Raw genomic sequence first — 17721 nt, 5'->3', positions numbered from 1 at the left:
GGATAGACCCACTCACTTCTAAACGTTTCCCAGACACTTTCTTACTCTTAAGCGCAATTATATTTTAGCTATGTTTTCGACAATATTCTGGTCTCAAAGCAAAAAAAAAAAATAGATTCTTTGTAATTTTTATGTTTTAGGAATAACAAAAAGACCAATATGTAGGATAAAGCAAAAATTGTAATTCTTATAATCATTAATGCCGGATCTGTCAGTTCTTGTTTAATAAATGACTTTGTTGATTTTTTTTTATGACTGAATTTTAATATTGACTGTGTAGTATTATAATTTAAGTCTTGTATATTAAGTCGGCACTAGGTACCGTCTTGACCTTGTTTTATGGTATTATTGGTTCTCTCATTGTTGAAGACCCTCAAGTGGCTATCAAGATAAAAACAGAAATAAAAACCCTGACCGGCTATTGCTATTTTTATTTTGTCTATCATGTATTGACTTTATGTGCAATTTAAGTCCCGTGTACGTTTACTTCAAATTATTTTCCACTAATGGGTCTGAACACAACTTAATTAAAGTTTAGCCCTACAATATAAAAGGTCGTATCTAGATTTCATCTAGACTAAAAAAGAAAGAGTAAATTCTGTATTTATTTAATATTTATTAACTTTTATTCTCCATGAAGAAACAATATTTTTTTCTGTGCCCAATAGCATTGTATCTTCTTAAAATACTAACCCGAACCTCAACCCCAAAACATTGAGTTGAGGTTTTTTTTATCCTTCATTGATTTGTTTATGTCGTCCTTTATTCTAAAATGCCTAGACAGTCGGACTTTTGACAGAAATACTTACTTTATATTTTTTATAAATATATTTTATAACGAGTTCTGTTAATCGATCTGCTTTTACGATAGTCCGAGATTACTCTGACGTCCAACGGCTGTTTAGCCAGACAAGCTGGTCACACGGCCCAGCATGTCTGGCTAAACAACCGTTGGACGTCAGAGTAATATCGGACTACTTTTACGAGATCGGCGCACATTAAATTTATCAAAGGTATTGTCAAAATTATTAAGTTTTGCTCCCTGCCAAGGTCTGCTTTTACGAGACCTATTTTGGCAAAATGCATCTGTAATCGACCTGCTGGGCGATCTGCTTTTACGAGATCGAATACTCCCATGTATCATTTTTTTGTCAAATTTATAAAATTACGAGACCAAAGGTATTGAAAGACTTCTCTTAAACTTTTGAAAGAAAACTTACAACAATATGCTCACTTACCTTATCTTAACAATCTTCCGTTGACATTATTCTTATTCGGATTTTAACACGCTTTGACGAGAAATGCGGGAAAATTGTAATTGCCTAAGTCGAAAACGGAAAAATTTCCGGAAATAATTTTTTTTTTTTTTTTTTTTGAATTGGGAATTTATTTTCACCCATTTTTTTCGGGGCCGCTACAGGAATCGAGGGCCGCTAAGCGGCCCTAAACTATATAGTAGAATCATCCCTGTGAATTGAACAACCTGTTGTTGGGTTGCTGCCCCTGAATTGGTAATTTTAAGGAGATTTTGCTGTTTTTGGTTATTAACTTGAATAATATTATAGATAGAGATAAACTGTAAACAGCAATAATGTTCAGCAAAATAAGATTCACAAATAGTCAACACAACCAAAATGGTCAGTTGACCCCTTTAGGAGTTATTGCCCTTTATAGTCAATTTTTAACCATTTTTTGTAAATCTTAGTAATCTTTGACAAACATGACAAAAATCTTCTTCTCTGAAACTACATGGCCAAATTAATCCAAACTTGGCCACAATCATCATTAGGGTCACTAGTTTGAAAATTGTGTCCGGTGACCCGGTCAACCAACCAAGATGGCCGCCATGGCTAAAAATAGAACATAGGGGTAAAATGCAGTTTTTGACTTATAACTCAAAAACCAAAGCATTTAGAGCAAATCTGACGTGGGGTTAAATTGTTCATCAGGTCAAGATCTATCTGCCCTGTAAATTTCAGATGAATCAAACAACCCGTTGTTGGGTTGCTGCCCCTGAATTGGTAATTTTAACCCTTTCAACGCTATACACGGCATATGCCGCGATGACAAACGCCGTTCGCCACTGCTATTCGCGGCATATGCCGCGATGACAACGGATTTTTCATAAGGACTCTTAAACCATTCGGTTTTCATTCGGGTCCTCTCTAATTTTTCCTTGTATGAATCAAGGATATGCAAGGTCTCATTTGCGCTTGAAATCCCGGCAATTTTTATTGTAAAATCATGCAGTAGAAGGAAAATTGAAGGAAAATGAAAACAAATATTTTGACAAATGCAAATGGCGGAAATCGGAAACGAAGCTGTAAATATGGAAATATTTCAGCATTTCTATGGCGAAACTGATGACGAGGATTAGTTAAAAGGTTTCTTGTTATCTCAATGTGTTTATTACATTCAATTCGTGTGGGAAATATGATTTGATCGATCATTACGAGACGTAGAAAAAGGGGGGAAAACGGAGGTTGACTGAAAATTTTGAGGACGGAGCCACTGATTTGTGCCATGATTACATAATACGTTGTGTATGATGCAATACGCTACGGAATCGAGCAATTGGTGTATTCTTTATTATATGGCAGATAAAAAAACAAAATAGATGAAGACGAAAAGTAGTTTTTATTCAAAATTCAACACAAATGTAACAAATTACACCTTTTACCTGTTAATTACCTGAAAATGCAGGTAACCTGATAAAAATTTTACTACTGAAATAACTGCCTAACATTACAGTTCATACTCTCCTGAGCATTTTTCATGCAATAACTTTTTCTGTATCTCTTATAATAAAAAAGATACAGCAGTCTGAAAAGGAATATACTGTTCTACTGAATGAACACAAAAAAAAAAATGCAGCACAGCAGAAGCCATTTTTCTATTTTTTTTGTGTAGCGTTGAAAGGGTTAAGGAAATTTTGCTGTTTTTGGTTATTATCTTGAATAATATTATAGATAGAGATAAACTGTAAACAGCAATAATGTTTAGCAAAATAAGATTTACAAATAAGTCAACACGACCGAAATGGTCAGTTGACCCCTTCTGGAGTTATTGCCCTAGCCCTATATATATACACGTCCGACTCGGAGGAAGAAATCATAATTCCACATTTTAAAAAGAAGAGTTCATGGATTCCAAAACCTAGTAAATCTGCTACACTGGAAGATGTTATCGACAAAATCAAATCGGATGTTGTTCATCTAGCTAGCAACAAGTACTCGTCATTTTACAACACCTCTCCTGACGAGAAAAAAGCCATACAATCGCTAAGAAACCGAGATGATATTGTGATAAAACCAGCAGACAAGGGCAGTGCCGTTGTGATAATGGACAAAGCTAACTACATCGCGGAAGCAGTGCGTCAGCTCTCTGATGAGAGATTTTATAAAAAGCTAGACTATGACCCTACTTCCAAGTTTAGCTCCAAAATTATCACTGCGGTACAAACCATGTACAATGACGGTCATATAGATGAGGATACAATTGGTTATTTAAAGCCAGAGAATGCCAAGCCTGGTCGATTGTATCTTCTTCCCAAAATACACAAGGTTAACAACCCTGGTAGACCCATTGTATCCGCAAACGGCCATCCGACTGAGAAAATCTCGGAATTCGTCGATTTTCATTTAAGATCTCATGTAGAAAATCTTCCTTCCCACATTCAAGACACTACAGATTATCTTCGTAAAATGGAATCCATGAACCCTCTTCCTCCGGAAACCCTCCTTGTCACTTTAGATGTCACCTCATTGTATACCAACATACCTCATGATGACGGCATACAATCTTGTAGGGAAATATGGGACTCGCGCAACATTTTAGAACCACCTACTGAATGTTTAGTCCAGCTACTTACTCTGGTCCTGAAATGCAACAATTTCACCTTTAATGGTGAGCATTACCTTCAAATTAACGGGACAGCGATGGGGACGAAAATGGCACCGTCTTACGCCAATATTTTCATGGGCAAATTAGAAAAACAAATTATTGCAACATCTTTATCCAAACCTTTGTCTTGGTTCCGTTTCATTGATGATGTTGACATGAAATGGATTGAATCTCAACAAAAACTGGATGATTTCATCAGACATGCAAACAACGCCCACCATTCAATTAAATTTACGTATGAAATTTCCGACTCTAAGATATCTTTCTTAGACACAACCACATCTATAAAGGACGGTGTCATATCAACAGACCTTTACTGTAAGCCCACAGATAAACATCAATACCTTTCTCCCCAAAGCTGTCACCCCAAACACTGTACAAAAAGTATCCCGTACAGTCAAGCTCTCAGAGTCAAGCGGATTTGCTCCTCTGAGGAGGCTGTCACGAAACGGTTACAGGAACTTCGCGGATTTTTGACAAAACGAGGTTTTAAGAAATTGGACATAGAGAAGGGGTTTGCGCGCGCTAACAATAACAGGCGCAATGACCTCTTACAGTACAAACGGAAGAGGCGCAGCAAAATAGTCCCGTTTGTTCTTACATACAATCCAGCCTTTAATAACCTTTCACGTTTGATCCGTGCCAATTGGCAAACTATTGCCAAACACCCTAAATTATCCAAGATCTTTCCCAATCCTCCTGTCTTAGCTTTTCGTAGACCAGCAAGTCTGAAAGACTTATTTGTTAGAGCTGACGTCTCCTCAAATAAAAGCTGTTCAATTGCAGGATGGTGCAAGTCATGTGGTAACAGACGTTGCCTGACTTGTCAACAAATACTGAATACTCAAACATTCACTTGCCACTCGACTGGGTCTGTGTACACTATATATTGCAATGTAACTTGCAAAACCCAGAATGTTGTATACCTCCTTCAATGTCGATGTGGCATGCAGTATGTTGGCGAGACAGAGCAGCCATTTAACAAACGCATGAATGGTCATCGAAGTGACTACACTTGCAAGCCCGACCTACCCGTAAGTCGTCATTTGAGATCACCTGGACACACACAAGCTGATCTCAAAAACCTTACCATCACGATCATAGACCACAACGAGGGTTGGTCGAAGGTCGACAGAGTCGCTCGGGAAAGATTTTGGATAAGAAAGTTACGGACAGTCTCCCCAGAGGGTATAAATGAAAAAACATAGAACGAGTCCCTCATTTTCCTGTGACTACCTGTTTCAAACAACGCCGGATTTAGTACTGGCTTTACAGTTCGAAATTATTTTTAAAATAACAGTTTAAATAACAGGTTTTCATTGATTCGGGATGATGTATAAGTACGTTGCCACGTTCAATTATTTTACCTCATTATACAATACTTATTTTTTCAATCAGTATTATACTGATATTCGTTTGGGAGGCTTAAATATGTAGTTTCTGTTGTAATTGCCCTACCGTTGTCTAATTTATACCATCCTTGATCGGTTAGGACATTTTTGATTTTTTTGTTTGAGGACTGCCCTCAATGCAGTTATAACATCTCAACTGTCACAACCTTTGGAAATCTAGAGTTGTGCCATTTCACATCGTAAATAACTATTTTTATTTTTGGCATATTTCTGTAGTCTTTGCGATGTGTTTGGAAATTTTAAAATTGTTCCAGCGTTCGCTTAAATTGTATAAATCAAGATTTTGATAGAGTCTCAATTTGAATTGACATGATTCATTTGTCATTGTGCAATTACCGAAGAAGGATATCTGTTATCCGAAATATCTAATATTTGTGTATTTTATAGTTATTTAATGGTGATGTTGTACCCTTTTTGACTTGTTATATATATATATATATATATAGTCAATTTTTAACCATTTTTCGTAAATCTTAGTAATCTTTTACAAAAATCTTCTCCTCTGAAACTACTTGGCCAAATTAAACCAAACTTGGCCACAATCATCATTAGGGTAACTAGTTTGAAAATTGTGTCCGGTGATCCGGTCAACCAACCAAGATGGCCTCCATGGCTAGAAATAGAACATAGGGGTAAAATGCAGTTTTTGGCTTATAACTCAAAAACCAAAGCATTTAGAGCAAATATGACATCAGGTTAAATTGTTTATCAGGTCAAGATCTAAATGCTGTGAAAATTTCAGATGAATCGAACAACCCGTTGTTGGGTTGCTGCCCCTGATTTGGTAATTTTAAGGAAATTTTGCTGTTTTTTGTCGAGCCTGCAACTTTTGTTGCAGAAAGCTCGACATAGGGATAGTGATCCGGCGGCAACGGCTACGGCGGCGGCGTTAGCTAACTTTTTAGAAGGTGGCACACCTGGATGCTTCATACTTTGTATATAGATGCCTCATGTGACGAAGTTTCCGTCAGTCACATGTCAAATGTCCTTGACCTCATTTTCATGGTTCAGTGACCACTTGAAAAAAAAGTTCAGATTTTTTGTAATGTTGAATTCTCTCTTATTATAAGTAATCTGATAAATATATTTGGTATGTGCATACCTTGCAAGGTCCTCATGCCCGTCAGACAGTTTTCACTTGACCTCGACCTCATTTCATGGATCAGTGAACAAGGTTAAGTTTTGGAGGTCAAGTCCATATCTCAGATACTATAAGCAATAGGGCTAGTATATTCGGTGTATGGAAGGACTGTAAGGTGTACATGTCCAACTGGCAGGTGTCATCTGACCTTGACCTCATTTTCATGGTTCAGTGGTTATAGTTAAGTTTTTGTGTTTTGGTCTGTTTTTCTCATACTTTATGCAATAGATCTACTATATTTGTTGTATGGAATGATTGTAAGGTGTGCATGTCTAGCGGGCAGATGTCATCTGACCTTGACCTCATTTTCATGGTTGAGTGGTCAAAGTTAAGTTTTTGAGTTTTGGTCTTTTTATCTAATACTATATGCCATAGGTCAACTATATTTGGTGTATGGAAATATTTTATGATCTATATGTCAGTCGCACAGGTTTTATTTGACCTCAACCTCATTTTCACGGTTCATTGCTCAGAGTTAAGTTTTTGTGTTTTGGTCTATTTTTCTTAAACTATAAGTAATAGGTCAACTATATTTGTTGTATAGAAGCATTGTTAGCTGTACATGTCTGCCTGGCATGGTTCATCTGACCTTGACCTCATTTTCATGGTTCATTGGTCTTTGTTTAGTTATCTTGGTTAATGTTAAGTTTATGTGACAGTTTTTAATAAAGCTTTATACTTAGGACTATCAACATAATATCAATGATTAGTAAAGAAGGCGAGACATTTCAGCGTGTGCACTCTTGTGGTTATTATATTGAATAATATTATAGATAGAGATAAACAGTGAACAGCAATAATGTTCAGCAAAGTAAGATTTACAAATAAGTCAACACGACCAATACGGTCAGTTGACCCGTTTAGGTATTATTGCCCTTTATAGTCAATTTTTTACATTTTTCATAAATTTTTGTAGATTTTTAGAAAATATTTTCCACTGTAATTACTGGGCCAAGTTCATTATAGATAGAGATAATTGTAGCAACAAGAATGTTCAGTAAAGTAAGATCTACAAACACATCACCATCATCAAAACACAATTTTGTTATGAATTTATCTGTGTCCATTGTTTAATATGCCAATGTGAGCGACACAGGCTCTTTAGAGCCTCTAGTTAGTTTTCACTTTCATTTGACTTTTTAGAGTGAAAAGTGGAAAAAAAACATGAAAAATCTCTTTCTCATTACAACCAGAACCCACATACAAGGCTGAAATGATTTATACTATTCCTCTAAAATTGCCTACTCCTTTTTATGTGTGCAATATTTTATAATTATCAGGTTTAATTTAGCTTAGTAATGGTCTTCAGGTGGCATTAGCATATGACTTCGTAAAAAATATGTACACTAGGTTCCACAATTAGATCTACAAAAGTAGGCCCGACCGTGCACCGCCATATTGAAATTTTGGTGTAAACACGAAGTTCACAAAAGTTCAAAACAATGTGGCTATGTTTTCATGAGACCCGGGTAGCGTTTGTTATATGAATTAATTAGGAACTGAAGTTGTCAACATTGTTTTTATTGCACACTTATTGTTTTTATCAGGATTATTTATGATCTTTTAACCTTTGACACGTTGTTTTCTTAGCTGTCAAGTAAAGTGTCGGCTTTTCGACTATATCTGGTTTATTTTCAACACTTATAATGTTATAAGTTAAATATTGACTATCTATTGATAATTTTTCGTAAACAATATCTATTTTTCGCATATAAATTAATTGATTTAATAATTCATCTTTATTTCAAATCCACCACTATTAACAGTTCTATTGTTTTCATGTACCGATTGCTAATTTACTATGTGACACGATAAGCTGTCAATCATAACAAAAAATCTATAATCCGACTATCGGGGCATTGAAATCTCAACAGATCGATCAGTTTCCAGTCCCGTTAGTATAATAGTCCAATGACATGTAATTGATTTGACACTTCGTGCTGCAATTTGTTAGAGAAACCTAAAAACTAATGTAACCCTCCTTTTCCTACTGATAAATTCTGAGTTTTCGTCTACATGATCTATTAAATCTTATTTTTGTTCTGTAGTCTCTTCCTGTCCATTTCGACTAACAAATTTTAAAGTTAGAACTGATGCAGACTTAAGGAAACCAATGCAGCCTTCACGATTAACTTGAGAGTCCACAAGCCTGAAACTCAATTTCAATTTTTCTTTAGTTGGATTCTGTTGGCTTATCATGCTTATAGAGAAGAATTTTAAAAGTCTGAAAGCAATTTTAATTACCAGCCAATGCCGTAGCGGCAGCGATTCTCCAAAACGGCTTGTCAGATTTACTTAGGGTTTCATAAAATGTTAGAATAACTTGTTTAGGGGAGCCATCATTTTTTTTAAAGCCTATAACAATTAATAAAAAATCATATCCAAGACATGGTGTGACATTCTTGTCCCGCGTGTGTCTTTGTCAAATGATTTGCCTTCTCCTGGACTATCTCTTGGTTTGTCTACCATTCATTGGTTAAGGCAGGGTTGCCCATCTAATCCTTACAGTGGCGGGTTGGATTTGGCCATTTTGACAATATCCAATACACAGAATAAACTCTGTATTCACATGTAAATTTGTAGGATACTTATACAAGTGAATTTTATTTACCTACATTTGTATATAGAAGACCTGGATCCTTCATACTTCGTACTTTGGACATAGATGCCTTATGTTATGAAGTTTCTGTCTGTCATATGTCCATTGTCCTTGACCTCATTTTCATGGTTCAGTGACTACTTGAAAAAAAAATTAAGATTATTTGTATTCTTAATTTCTCTCTTATTATGAGTAATTGGATAACTATATTTGGTATGTGCGTACCTTGCAGGGTCCTAGTGCCCATCAGACAGTTTGTTTTCTATTCATGGATCAGTGAACATGCAAGGTTAAATTTGTATGGGTCAAGTCCATATGCATGTTTTTAACTTCTCTGTAACCTATGTACTTCATGGTTTTATGAGAATAAACTATCTATCACATCTTAAATACTGTAAGCAATAGGTCTACTATATTTATGCCCTTGTCAGTCTGTGTGTCCGTCTGTCCCTACATATGTCCATGCGTCCCAAAGTTGGTATCCATTCTCTAACTTTAGTTTGCCTCAACAAAATGTTATGAAACTTATACACAATGCTTATTTCCACAGATCAAGTTTGAATTTTGGTGCTTCACTTAAACTGTTCTAGAGTTATGCCCCTTTACAAATGGTTAAGGTGCTGAATTTTTCGTTTCCGTTCTCTGACTTAAGTTCGCCTCAACCAAATTTTGATAGTGACCTTTACAGTACTTCAGTTATGTCCCTTTATATGATATGCAAGCGAGGGCAACTTCTGTGTCCCATGGAAACATTCCCAATTTATTTGTATATGGAATCATTATAAGATGTACATGTCCAACTGGCAGCTGTCACCCGACGTTGACCTCATTTTCATGGTTCAGTCAGTCAAGGAATATAACTCTATAGAGTTATTACAGAAAAATAACATACATTTGTTATTGTGGACTAAAAAATCAAAGAACTGTGATAACATATATGTATGTTACATGTTTCAAAGGAACAATATACATTATTAGTTTTGTTAAAATGTATAATCAACTATAGAAAGATATAACAGTTCATAGTTTCCAATCATGCATAGTACACCTATGTTATTACAGAAAAAGTACATGTATGTCTGTAATAACTAAAGGGTGTTATTACAGCTTCTCTTCGTCACTCCAAAGCATTTGCTCAGACATATACATGCTTAATTAGAATGTATTTTAATTTATTGTAAGAACTATGATCAGAGCATGTAATGAGGTTCTGCGCATGCTTCCCAGTAATTCCCAAGTTTCTCATATATATATATATAGTAAGTTACATGCCTTAAATAACTAAGCCTTGTTATAACAGCTAAGTTTATCCCTTAAAAGCCTCGTCTCATTGATTTACCATGGTTAATGAAAAATTATTAATTTAATTCAAAAATTAGTTATCATGGCTATGCATTTAGTTTCTGCGCACAGTTTCAAGAGTTCCTTCCCTAGAGGCCACTAAAAATTAAAATATTTATGATTTATTTTACAAATAACAAACATATTTGCCTTTACTTTGCTGGACTAGTAATCATTATTGTTTAGCCTTTAGGGGCCAGATCAAGTGCGCCTCTGGGTGCGGAATTTTCTCGCTGTGTTGATGACCCATTGTTGGCCTTTGGCCTTTGGCTGTCTCTGCTCTCTGTTTGGGTTGTTGTCTCTTTGACACATTCCTTGTTTCCATTCTCTATTCTGTTTAATCTGTTTACATGTTTTAAATTTTAAAACTTTTTTTCAGATTCTGATTGACTGGTGGCAGAAGGGGTATGAATATAAAATGGCATTAAGGCCTTGCAGACAGACTTAACAATAACATGCTGAAGTTGCAATAACAGTTTGACGAAGACCCACATGTAATCCCATATTGACGGTTGTAGAACTCGTACCAACAGATTTCACTTTGGGTATTTAATTGTATTGTAATAAGTAAGGGACTTTACTTTAACACGTTTCTTTAAAATCACATAATCTTCAGTTTGCATGCTCAGATTGAAAAAGTATTGCTTAGGAGCTTCACTGTTCGACTTTCTTTCTCGCCTTGTAAAAGTAGTTAAACAGGTTTTTTTCCATTGTTATGCATTGTACCTGTGCAATAATTTCACGACTTGAAACCGTGAAATTTCGTATGAAATGATTACTGTCAAGTATGAAAATTTTGTAATCTCTTTAAAACATATATAATGTCATTCCAAAAACATTTCTGCCTCGAAAAACACAAAAACTGGCACAGAAACACTTCTATATGTACTGGATGTGTAAACTTTTTATCAGGATCTGAACATCATAATATTCAGTATGCTAAAAATAAGTGTTATTAAAGCTCGGACGGTAAATAGCTTAACATATTTTGTATAGTTTCATCACTCAATGCATAAAATTGAGAATAGAAATTGGGAATGTGTCAAAGAGACAACAACCCGACTATAGAACAGACAACAGCAGAGTCCGTCATAGGTATTTTTATCGTTCGGCTGCTGTCCTGTGCAATATCTCCGATTATATAAATCCTCGGGATCATAGTGGGTGCAATATTACCTATTAACATGATTAAGTTAGAAATATGACGATGATGTATGAGTGCCAATTGAGATATCTTTCCATTCAATACACAATCTAGTAAAGTAAGCAATCATAGGTTCGTTGCAGAAAAGTAAGCTATAAAGTGACCAAAAATTATTTGTGTAAAATAACATAAAAAAAACTGGCCTTATTTTATATACAAAAATAGAAATTTTTATATCCAATGCATAAAAGAAATATAGTAGGTTTAGGTGTAAAGGTGCAATTTTCACAAAACATATCAAATTTCCCACGTTGTCGAACATAAACATGGATAACATCATTAATGATTTTATTAAGATTGACAAATGTTCGAGTACGAGTCCGTTAAAAATAAAAAGTAAATCTAATATCTCCATTTGAAAAAAATCTTAGCAAAGACGAAAACCATATGAAACAACAGTTGTTTTCCACTACCGTCAGAGCAAAGGGAACAGTTTGAAAGTGCCAAATACTGAAATATGTCAAAAATCAATACTTTTTTGTAAACACTGTCATGTATGTAAATGCTTTATAATGGAAACCCGAACTTCTGAGGGATGTTTATATCCAAAAATAAGGAGATGGGGTATGATTGCCAAATGGGACAACTATCCACTTAAACACACATAAAGTGGATGTAAGTAATGATAGGCAACTGTAACGCCTTCAACAATGAGAAAACCCCATACCGTATAGTCGGCTATTAATGGCCATGATTGATGATTATACGCTATTGTCTCTTAAAGACAAATATATAAACACATTTTGTCCTCGATTAAAATTACTTTTTAAACATAAAAGTAGGTGCAATATATATTTTTAAACTCAAAAAGTTTAGTGACCCCATCAGATACTTGACAAACTCTAAGTCTTCGTCTTTTGTATGAGCACAAAATTCATGGATCACACATTTCTCTTTAACTATCTATACGAAAGTTTCTGCACTCATGAATATTTGCATCGGCTGTCAATGGCTGTAATCGACGTCTAACTTTACACTTGTATGTTCATGATGTTTGTCTGATGTGTAATTGTGTTTTTAACTGTTGTTTCGTTGCTGTCTGGTGGACAAATACATGAATTCTGCATGTCATCATCAAACACGTGAATAGCTATATATCTGGTAAATCAAACACTTTTTTCTTCGCATAGAAAGAACTCTTCATTAATCTGAGCATTGAACGAATACTTTATATCACGAACTATAAATGTGAAAAACTAAGCGAAATTGTTAATCCCGCATTGCACGACAAAATGTGTTGTATTTAAGTAGGTAGCACGTGTTCTTGGTTGATTGTAAACACGTAGTAGTCCATAATGCATTGTTGCTCATTTAGTGGATTGGTCAAAAACCCTGGTAACAATAAATTGCGTCACACGTAAATAAACAATTACACGTGCGAGAACATAAGTATGCTAATTCATGCATTTCCATATAGGGTAGTGTTCCTGACCTGAGTAATGATAACATCAAAATTTCTTTTTGACTTTTTTTTAAAGTCATGTGTGTTATGAAGTAGATGTCACAGTTGTTACATGTATGTGGTAATTTATTTTTGCTGTGTGTGTTAATGTTTATTTTTTTACATGATCCTGTCTGTGGTTCAGATTTGCAAATATCATTTTCATTATTAATTAAAAATGTACTTTCAATAAATTTTAGGGAGGAAGCTTGATGGTTCGTGGCATTCCCTCTTATCAACTGTTTAATTAGAAAATAATCGATTATAAATATCCAATCAGAATCCACATTCAGAGCTGTTTTAAGCTTAAATGTTGTGTCCATACTTATTCAAGTGTTCAGGGTTCGACCTATGCAGGAAAATCTGGTTTGATGTCACTTGACAGCCTCTTGTTCTTATTGTTGAAGGCCGTACCATTGCCTATAATTGCTTACATCCACTTCATTTGAACTTAAGTGGATAGTTGTCTCATTGGTAATCATATCTCCTTATTTTTATAAATATGCAATGATTTAATTTTCTTTTACAGGATAAAATGGCAAGTTGGGATCAGGTAAGTTTTTCTTCTTAAAAGTCAGGGTCATGTGACCTACATATATGTCATGTGACCTATGTTGTCTATAAACTGTACATAAAGATACAGTGTGCAGTATTCTCAGGGGGAGAACAGGAGAAATCAAAATGACATCAGTGAACAGAATTTCAATATACAAAATTCAACGACATTCCAGGAGACAAAAGAAACGTAAGATATTGTAGGACATTCACAACTCTTTAAGTCGAAGTGAATCTGACATCGCCATGGAAAAAAATGAAAACAATCAAAATTCAACAGTCTACATTAGTCATTTCAGGGCCTTTTATAGCTGACTATGCCTTATGGGCTTTGATCATTGTTGAAGGCTGTACGGTGACCTATGGTTGTTATTTTGTAGAATTGTCTCATTGGCAATCACACCACATCTTCTTTTTATAGTCAAAACATTGCATAGAAAACTAAAGACCGAGCAACACAAACCTCAACAAAAACTTAGGCTGATCTCAAAACTGATGCATAATACAATTGTCTACAGACTTTTCTAAAAAAAAAAACTCTGAAATTATAATCTTGGTAATCACTGTATAAACTGTTGAAAGTGTAAAGATGTAGCTTGTTAAATTCAATTATTACATTTATAATACATTTGTATGTTCTAGAGGAAAATGTAAAAGCTTTGTTTTGCTTACAGAAACTTCTTACAGCTGCAGAGGAGGGGAATATAAAAGAGGTAGAATTATGTATAAAGAACGGAGCTAGTTTGGAATGTAGAACTGCTGATATTGTAAGTGAAGTAAAATGTTTAGCACATATAAAGTTATTTATTATATAGTACACTCAATATGAATCAGCCAAATATTACTCTTGTTTATGTTCAGTGATTGAATGTTAATTTTTTATACGACCGCAAAATTTGAAATTTTTTTCGTCGTATATTGCTATCACGTTGGAGTCGTCGTCTGCGTCGTCGTCGTCGTCGTCCGAATACTTTTAGTTTTCGCACTCTAACTTGAGTAAAAGTGAATAGAAATCTATGAAATTTTAACACAAGGTTTATGACCACAAAAGGAAGGTTGGGATTGATTTTGGGAGTTTTGGTCCCAATATTTTAGGAATTAGGGGCCAAAAAGGGCCCAAATAAGCATTTTCTTGGTTTTCGCACTATAACTTTAGTTTTAGTAAATAGAAATCATTGAAATTTAAACACAATGTTTATGACCACAAAAGGAAGGTTGGTATTGATTTTGGGAGTTAAGGTCCCAACAGTTTAGGAATTAGCGGCCAAAAAGGGACCCAAATAAGCATTTTTCTTGGTTTTCGCACCATAACTTTAGTATAAGTAAATAGAAATCTATGAAATTTAAACACAAGGTTTATGACCATAAAAGGAAGGTTGGTATTGATTTTGGGAGTTTTGGTCCCAACAGTTTAGGAATAAAGGGCCCAAAGGGTCCAAAATTAAACTTTGTTTGATTTCATCAAAAATTGAATAATTGGGGTTCTTTGATATGCCGAATCTAACTGTGTATGTACATTCTTAATTTTTGGTCCCGTTTTCAAATTTGTCTACATTAAGGTCCAAAGGGTCCAAAATTAAACTTAGTTTGATTTAAACAAAAATTGAATCCTTGGGGTTCTTTGATATGCTGAATCTAAAAATGTACTTAAATTTTTTATTATTTGGCCCAGTTTTCAAGTTGGTCCAAATCGGGGTCCAAAATTAAACTTTGTTTGATTTCATCAAAAATTGAATAATTGGGGTTCTTTGATATGCCAAATCTAACTGTGTATGTAGATTCTTAATTTTTGGTCCCGTTTTAAAATTGGTCGACATTAAAGTCCTAAGGGTCCAAAATTAAACTAAGTATGATTTTAACAAAAATTGAATTCTTGGGCCTCTTTGATATGCTGAATCTAAACATGTACTAAGATTTTTGATTATGGGCCCAGTTTTCAAGTTGGTCCAAATCAGGATCCAAAATTATTATATTAAGTATTTTGCAATAGCAAGAAATTTTCAATTGCACAGTATTTAGCAATAGCAAGAAATCTTCAATTGCACAGTATTGTGCAATAGCAAGAAATCTTCAATTGCACAGTATTGTGCAATAGCAAATATTTTCAATTGCACAGTATTGCACAATAGCAAGAAATATCTAATTGCACAATATTGTGCAATAGCAAGAAATTCCAATTGGATTTCAATTGGAGTTATCTTTCTTTGTCCAGAATAGTAGTTGAATCAACTTAAATCATTGTTTTATACACTATACAATGTATATTCACTTTTACTACCAACTGATAGATTAAAACAATCTTTACCATTCAGTGATAGCAAGCACTTTTTTTACATTTTAATATTTTATCATGTATTTAAATGAGTAGTTATTGTTGCAAACTTCATTAGAAATTTGAATTGAGATCAGTTTTGAAATAAGGGAAAGGGGGATGTGAAAAAAAAATTGGGGGGTCAATTTTTTTCATTTCAGATTTCATAAATAAAAAGAAAATTTCTTCAAACATTTTTTTGAGAGGATTAATATTCAACAGCAAAGTGAATTGCTCAAAGGCAAAACATTTTTTTTAAGTTCATTAGACCATATTCATTCTGTGTCAGAAACCTATGCTGTGTCAACTATTTAATCACAGTCCAAATTTAGATCTGAATCCAGCTTGAATGTTGTGTCCATACTTGCCCCAACCGTTCAGGGTTCAACCTCTGCGGTCGTATAAAGCTGCGCCCTGCGGAGCATCTGGTTGGTTATTGCATCTTGTCTCAAAATATTAAGAAACATCAATACGCAACCTGAATGTATATAGAACTCTTGTATTCAACAAAAACAGTGTGAAACATCATTTCACACCACCAAAGTATTCAGCTCCTGTATTCAACAACAATACCCAAGTAAAAAAGTGAAAAATCACATTAAGTACATGAAGTAGAAGAAGAATGCCATGGCAAGACAAAAAGACAAACAACAGCCACAAACAAACATAAAATACTTCATTACACCAATGAATACCACTCCAGTTTGTATGTCAAAGGGTTGCTGTCTGATACTTCATAACTGTATATGACTGACATAGTGTGATTTACTTCATTACACTGATGAATACCACTCCAGTTTGTATGTCAAAGGGTTGCTGTCTGATACTTTCTTACTGTATGCAACTGAAATAGTGTGATTTACTTTATTACACTGATGAATACCATGACTTGAGACTTGACACCTGATCATACAACTTTCATTGACCACTCCTGTTCTAAACATGTCATGTGACACCTGATTCTACAACATATATTAACCACCCTTGTACTGAACATGACATGTGACCCTTGATTTTACAACATACATTTACTACTCCTATACTGAACATGACATGTGACCCCTGATTATACAACATACATTTACCACACCTGTAATGAACATGACATGTGACCCCTGATCATACCACATACATTTACTTCTGTACTGAACATGACATGTGACAACTGATCATACAACATTCATTTACCACTCCAGTCCTGAACATGACATGTGACACCTGATCATACAACATGCATTACCACTCTTGTACTGAACATGACATGTGACACCTGATCATACAACATTGATTTATCACTCCTGTCCTGAACATGACATGTAACACCTGATTATACAACCATCATTTACCACTCTTGTACTGAACATTTTCTAAACATGACATGACACCTGATCAGACAACATTGAGTTAACCACTCCAGTAATAAACATGACATGTGACACCTGATCATACAATATTCATTTACCACTCCTGTACTGAACATGACATGTGACACCTGAGCATACAACATTGATTTACCTCTCCAGTCCTGAACATGACATGTAACACCTGATTATACAACCATCATTTACCACTCTTGTACTGAACATGACATGTGACACCTGATCATACAACATTTATTAACCACTCTTCTACTGAACATGACATGTGACACCTGATCATACCACTTTCATTTACCACTCTTGTACTAAACATGACATGTAACATGTGTAACACCTGATTATACAACATTCATTTACCACACTTGTACTGAACATGACATGTGACACCTGATCATACAACATTCATTAACCACTCCAGTCCTGAACATGACATGT

At 34.7% G+C, this 17721-nt stretch overlaps 2 protein-coding genes across 2 annotated transcripts in view; both read left to right on the top strand.

Annotated features, from left to right (window-relative positions):
• LOC139493888 (uncharacterized) overlaps positions 1-17721 on the top strand; it is a 326295-nt gene that overhangs the window by 6480 nt on the left and 302094 nt on the right. The window contains exons 2-4 of the mRNA XM_071282053.1: positions 10776-10941; positions 13571-13594; positions 14271-14363. Of these exons, the coding sequence (XP_071138154.1) occupies positions 13577-13594; positions 14271-14363 (111 nt within the window). The 5' untranslated portion in view covers positions 10776-10941; positions 13571-13576. The remainder of the gene's footprint in view (positions 1-10775; positions 10942-13570; positions 13595-14270; positions 14364-17721) is intronic.
• Positions 3342-8593, top strand: LOC139495373 (uncharacterized). The gene is made up of 2 exons (XM_071283680.1): positions 3342-4221; positions 8505-8593. The coding sequence occupies exons 1-2, from the start codon at positions 3342-3344 to the stop codon at positions 8591-8593; spliced, it is 969 nt and encodes a 322-aa protein (XP_071139781.1).

Source organism: Mytilus edulis, chromosome 11, assembly GCF_963676685.1.
Source record: "Mytilus edulis chromosome 11, xbMytEdul2.2, whole genome shotgun sequence".
In the NCBI taxonomy this organism is placed as follows: domain Eukaryota; kingdom Metazoa; phylum Mollusca; class Bivalvia; order Mytilida; family Mytilidae; genus Mytilus; species Mytilus edulis.
The sequence above is the reverse complement of the archived record's forward strand: the minus strand, read 5'-3'. Positions and strand labels throughout refer to the sequence as shown.

Coding starts and splice junctions, on each gene's coding strand:
- LOC139495373 (XM_071283680.1), top strand. CDS start 3,342: ATGGACAAAGCTAACTACATCGCGGAAGCAGTGCGTCAGCTCTCTGAT. Junction 4,222..8,504: donor CATATCAACAGACCTTTACT/GTAAGCCCACAG, acceptor TTTGTTCTGTAG/TCTCTTCCTGTCCATTTCGA.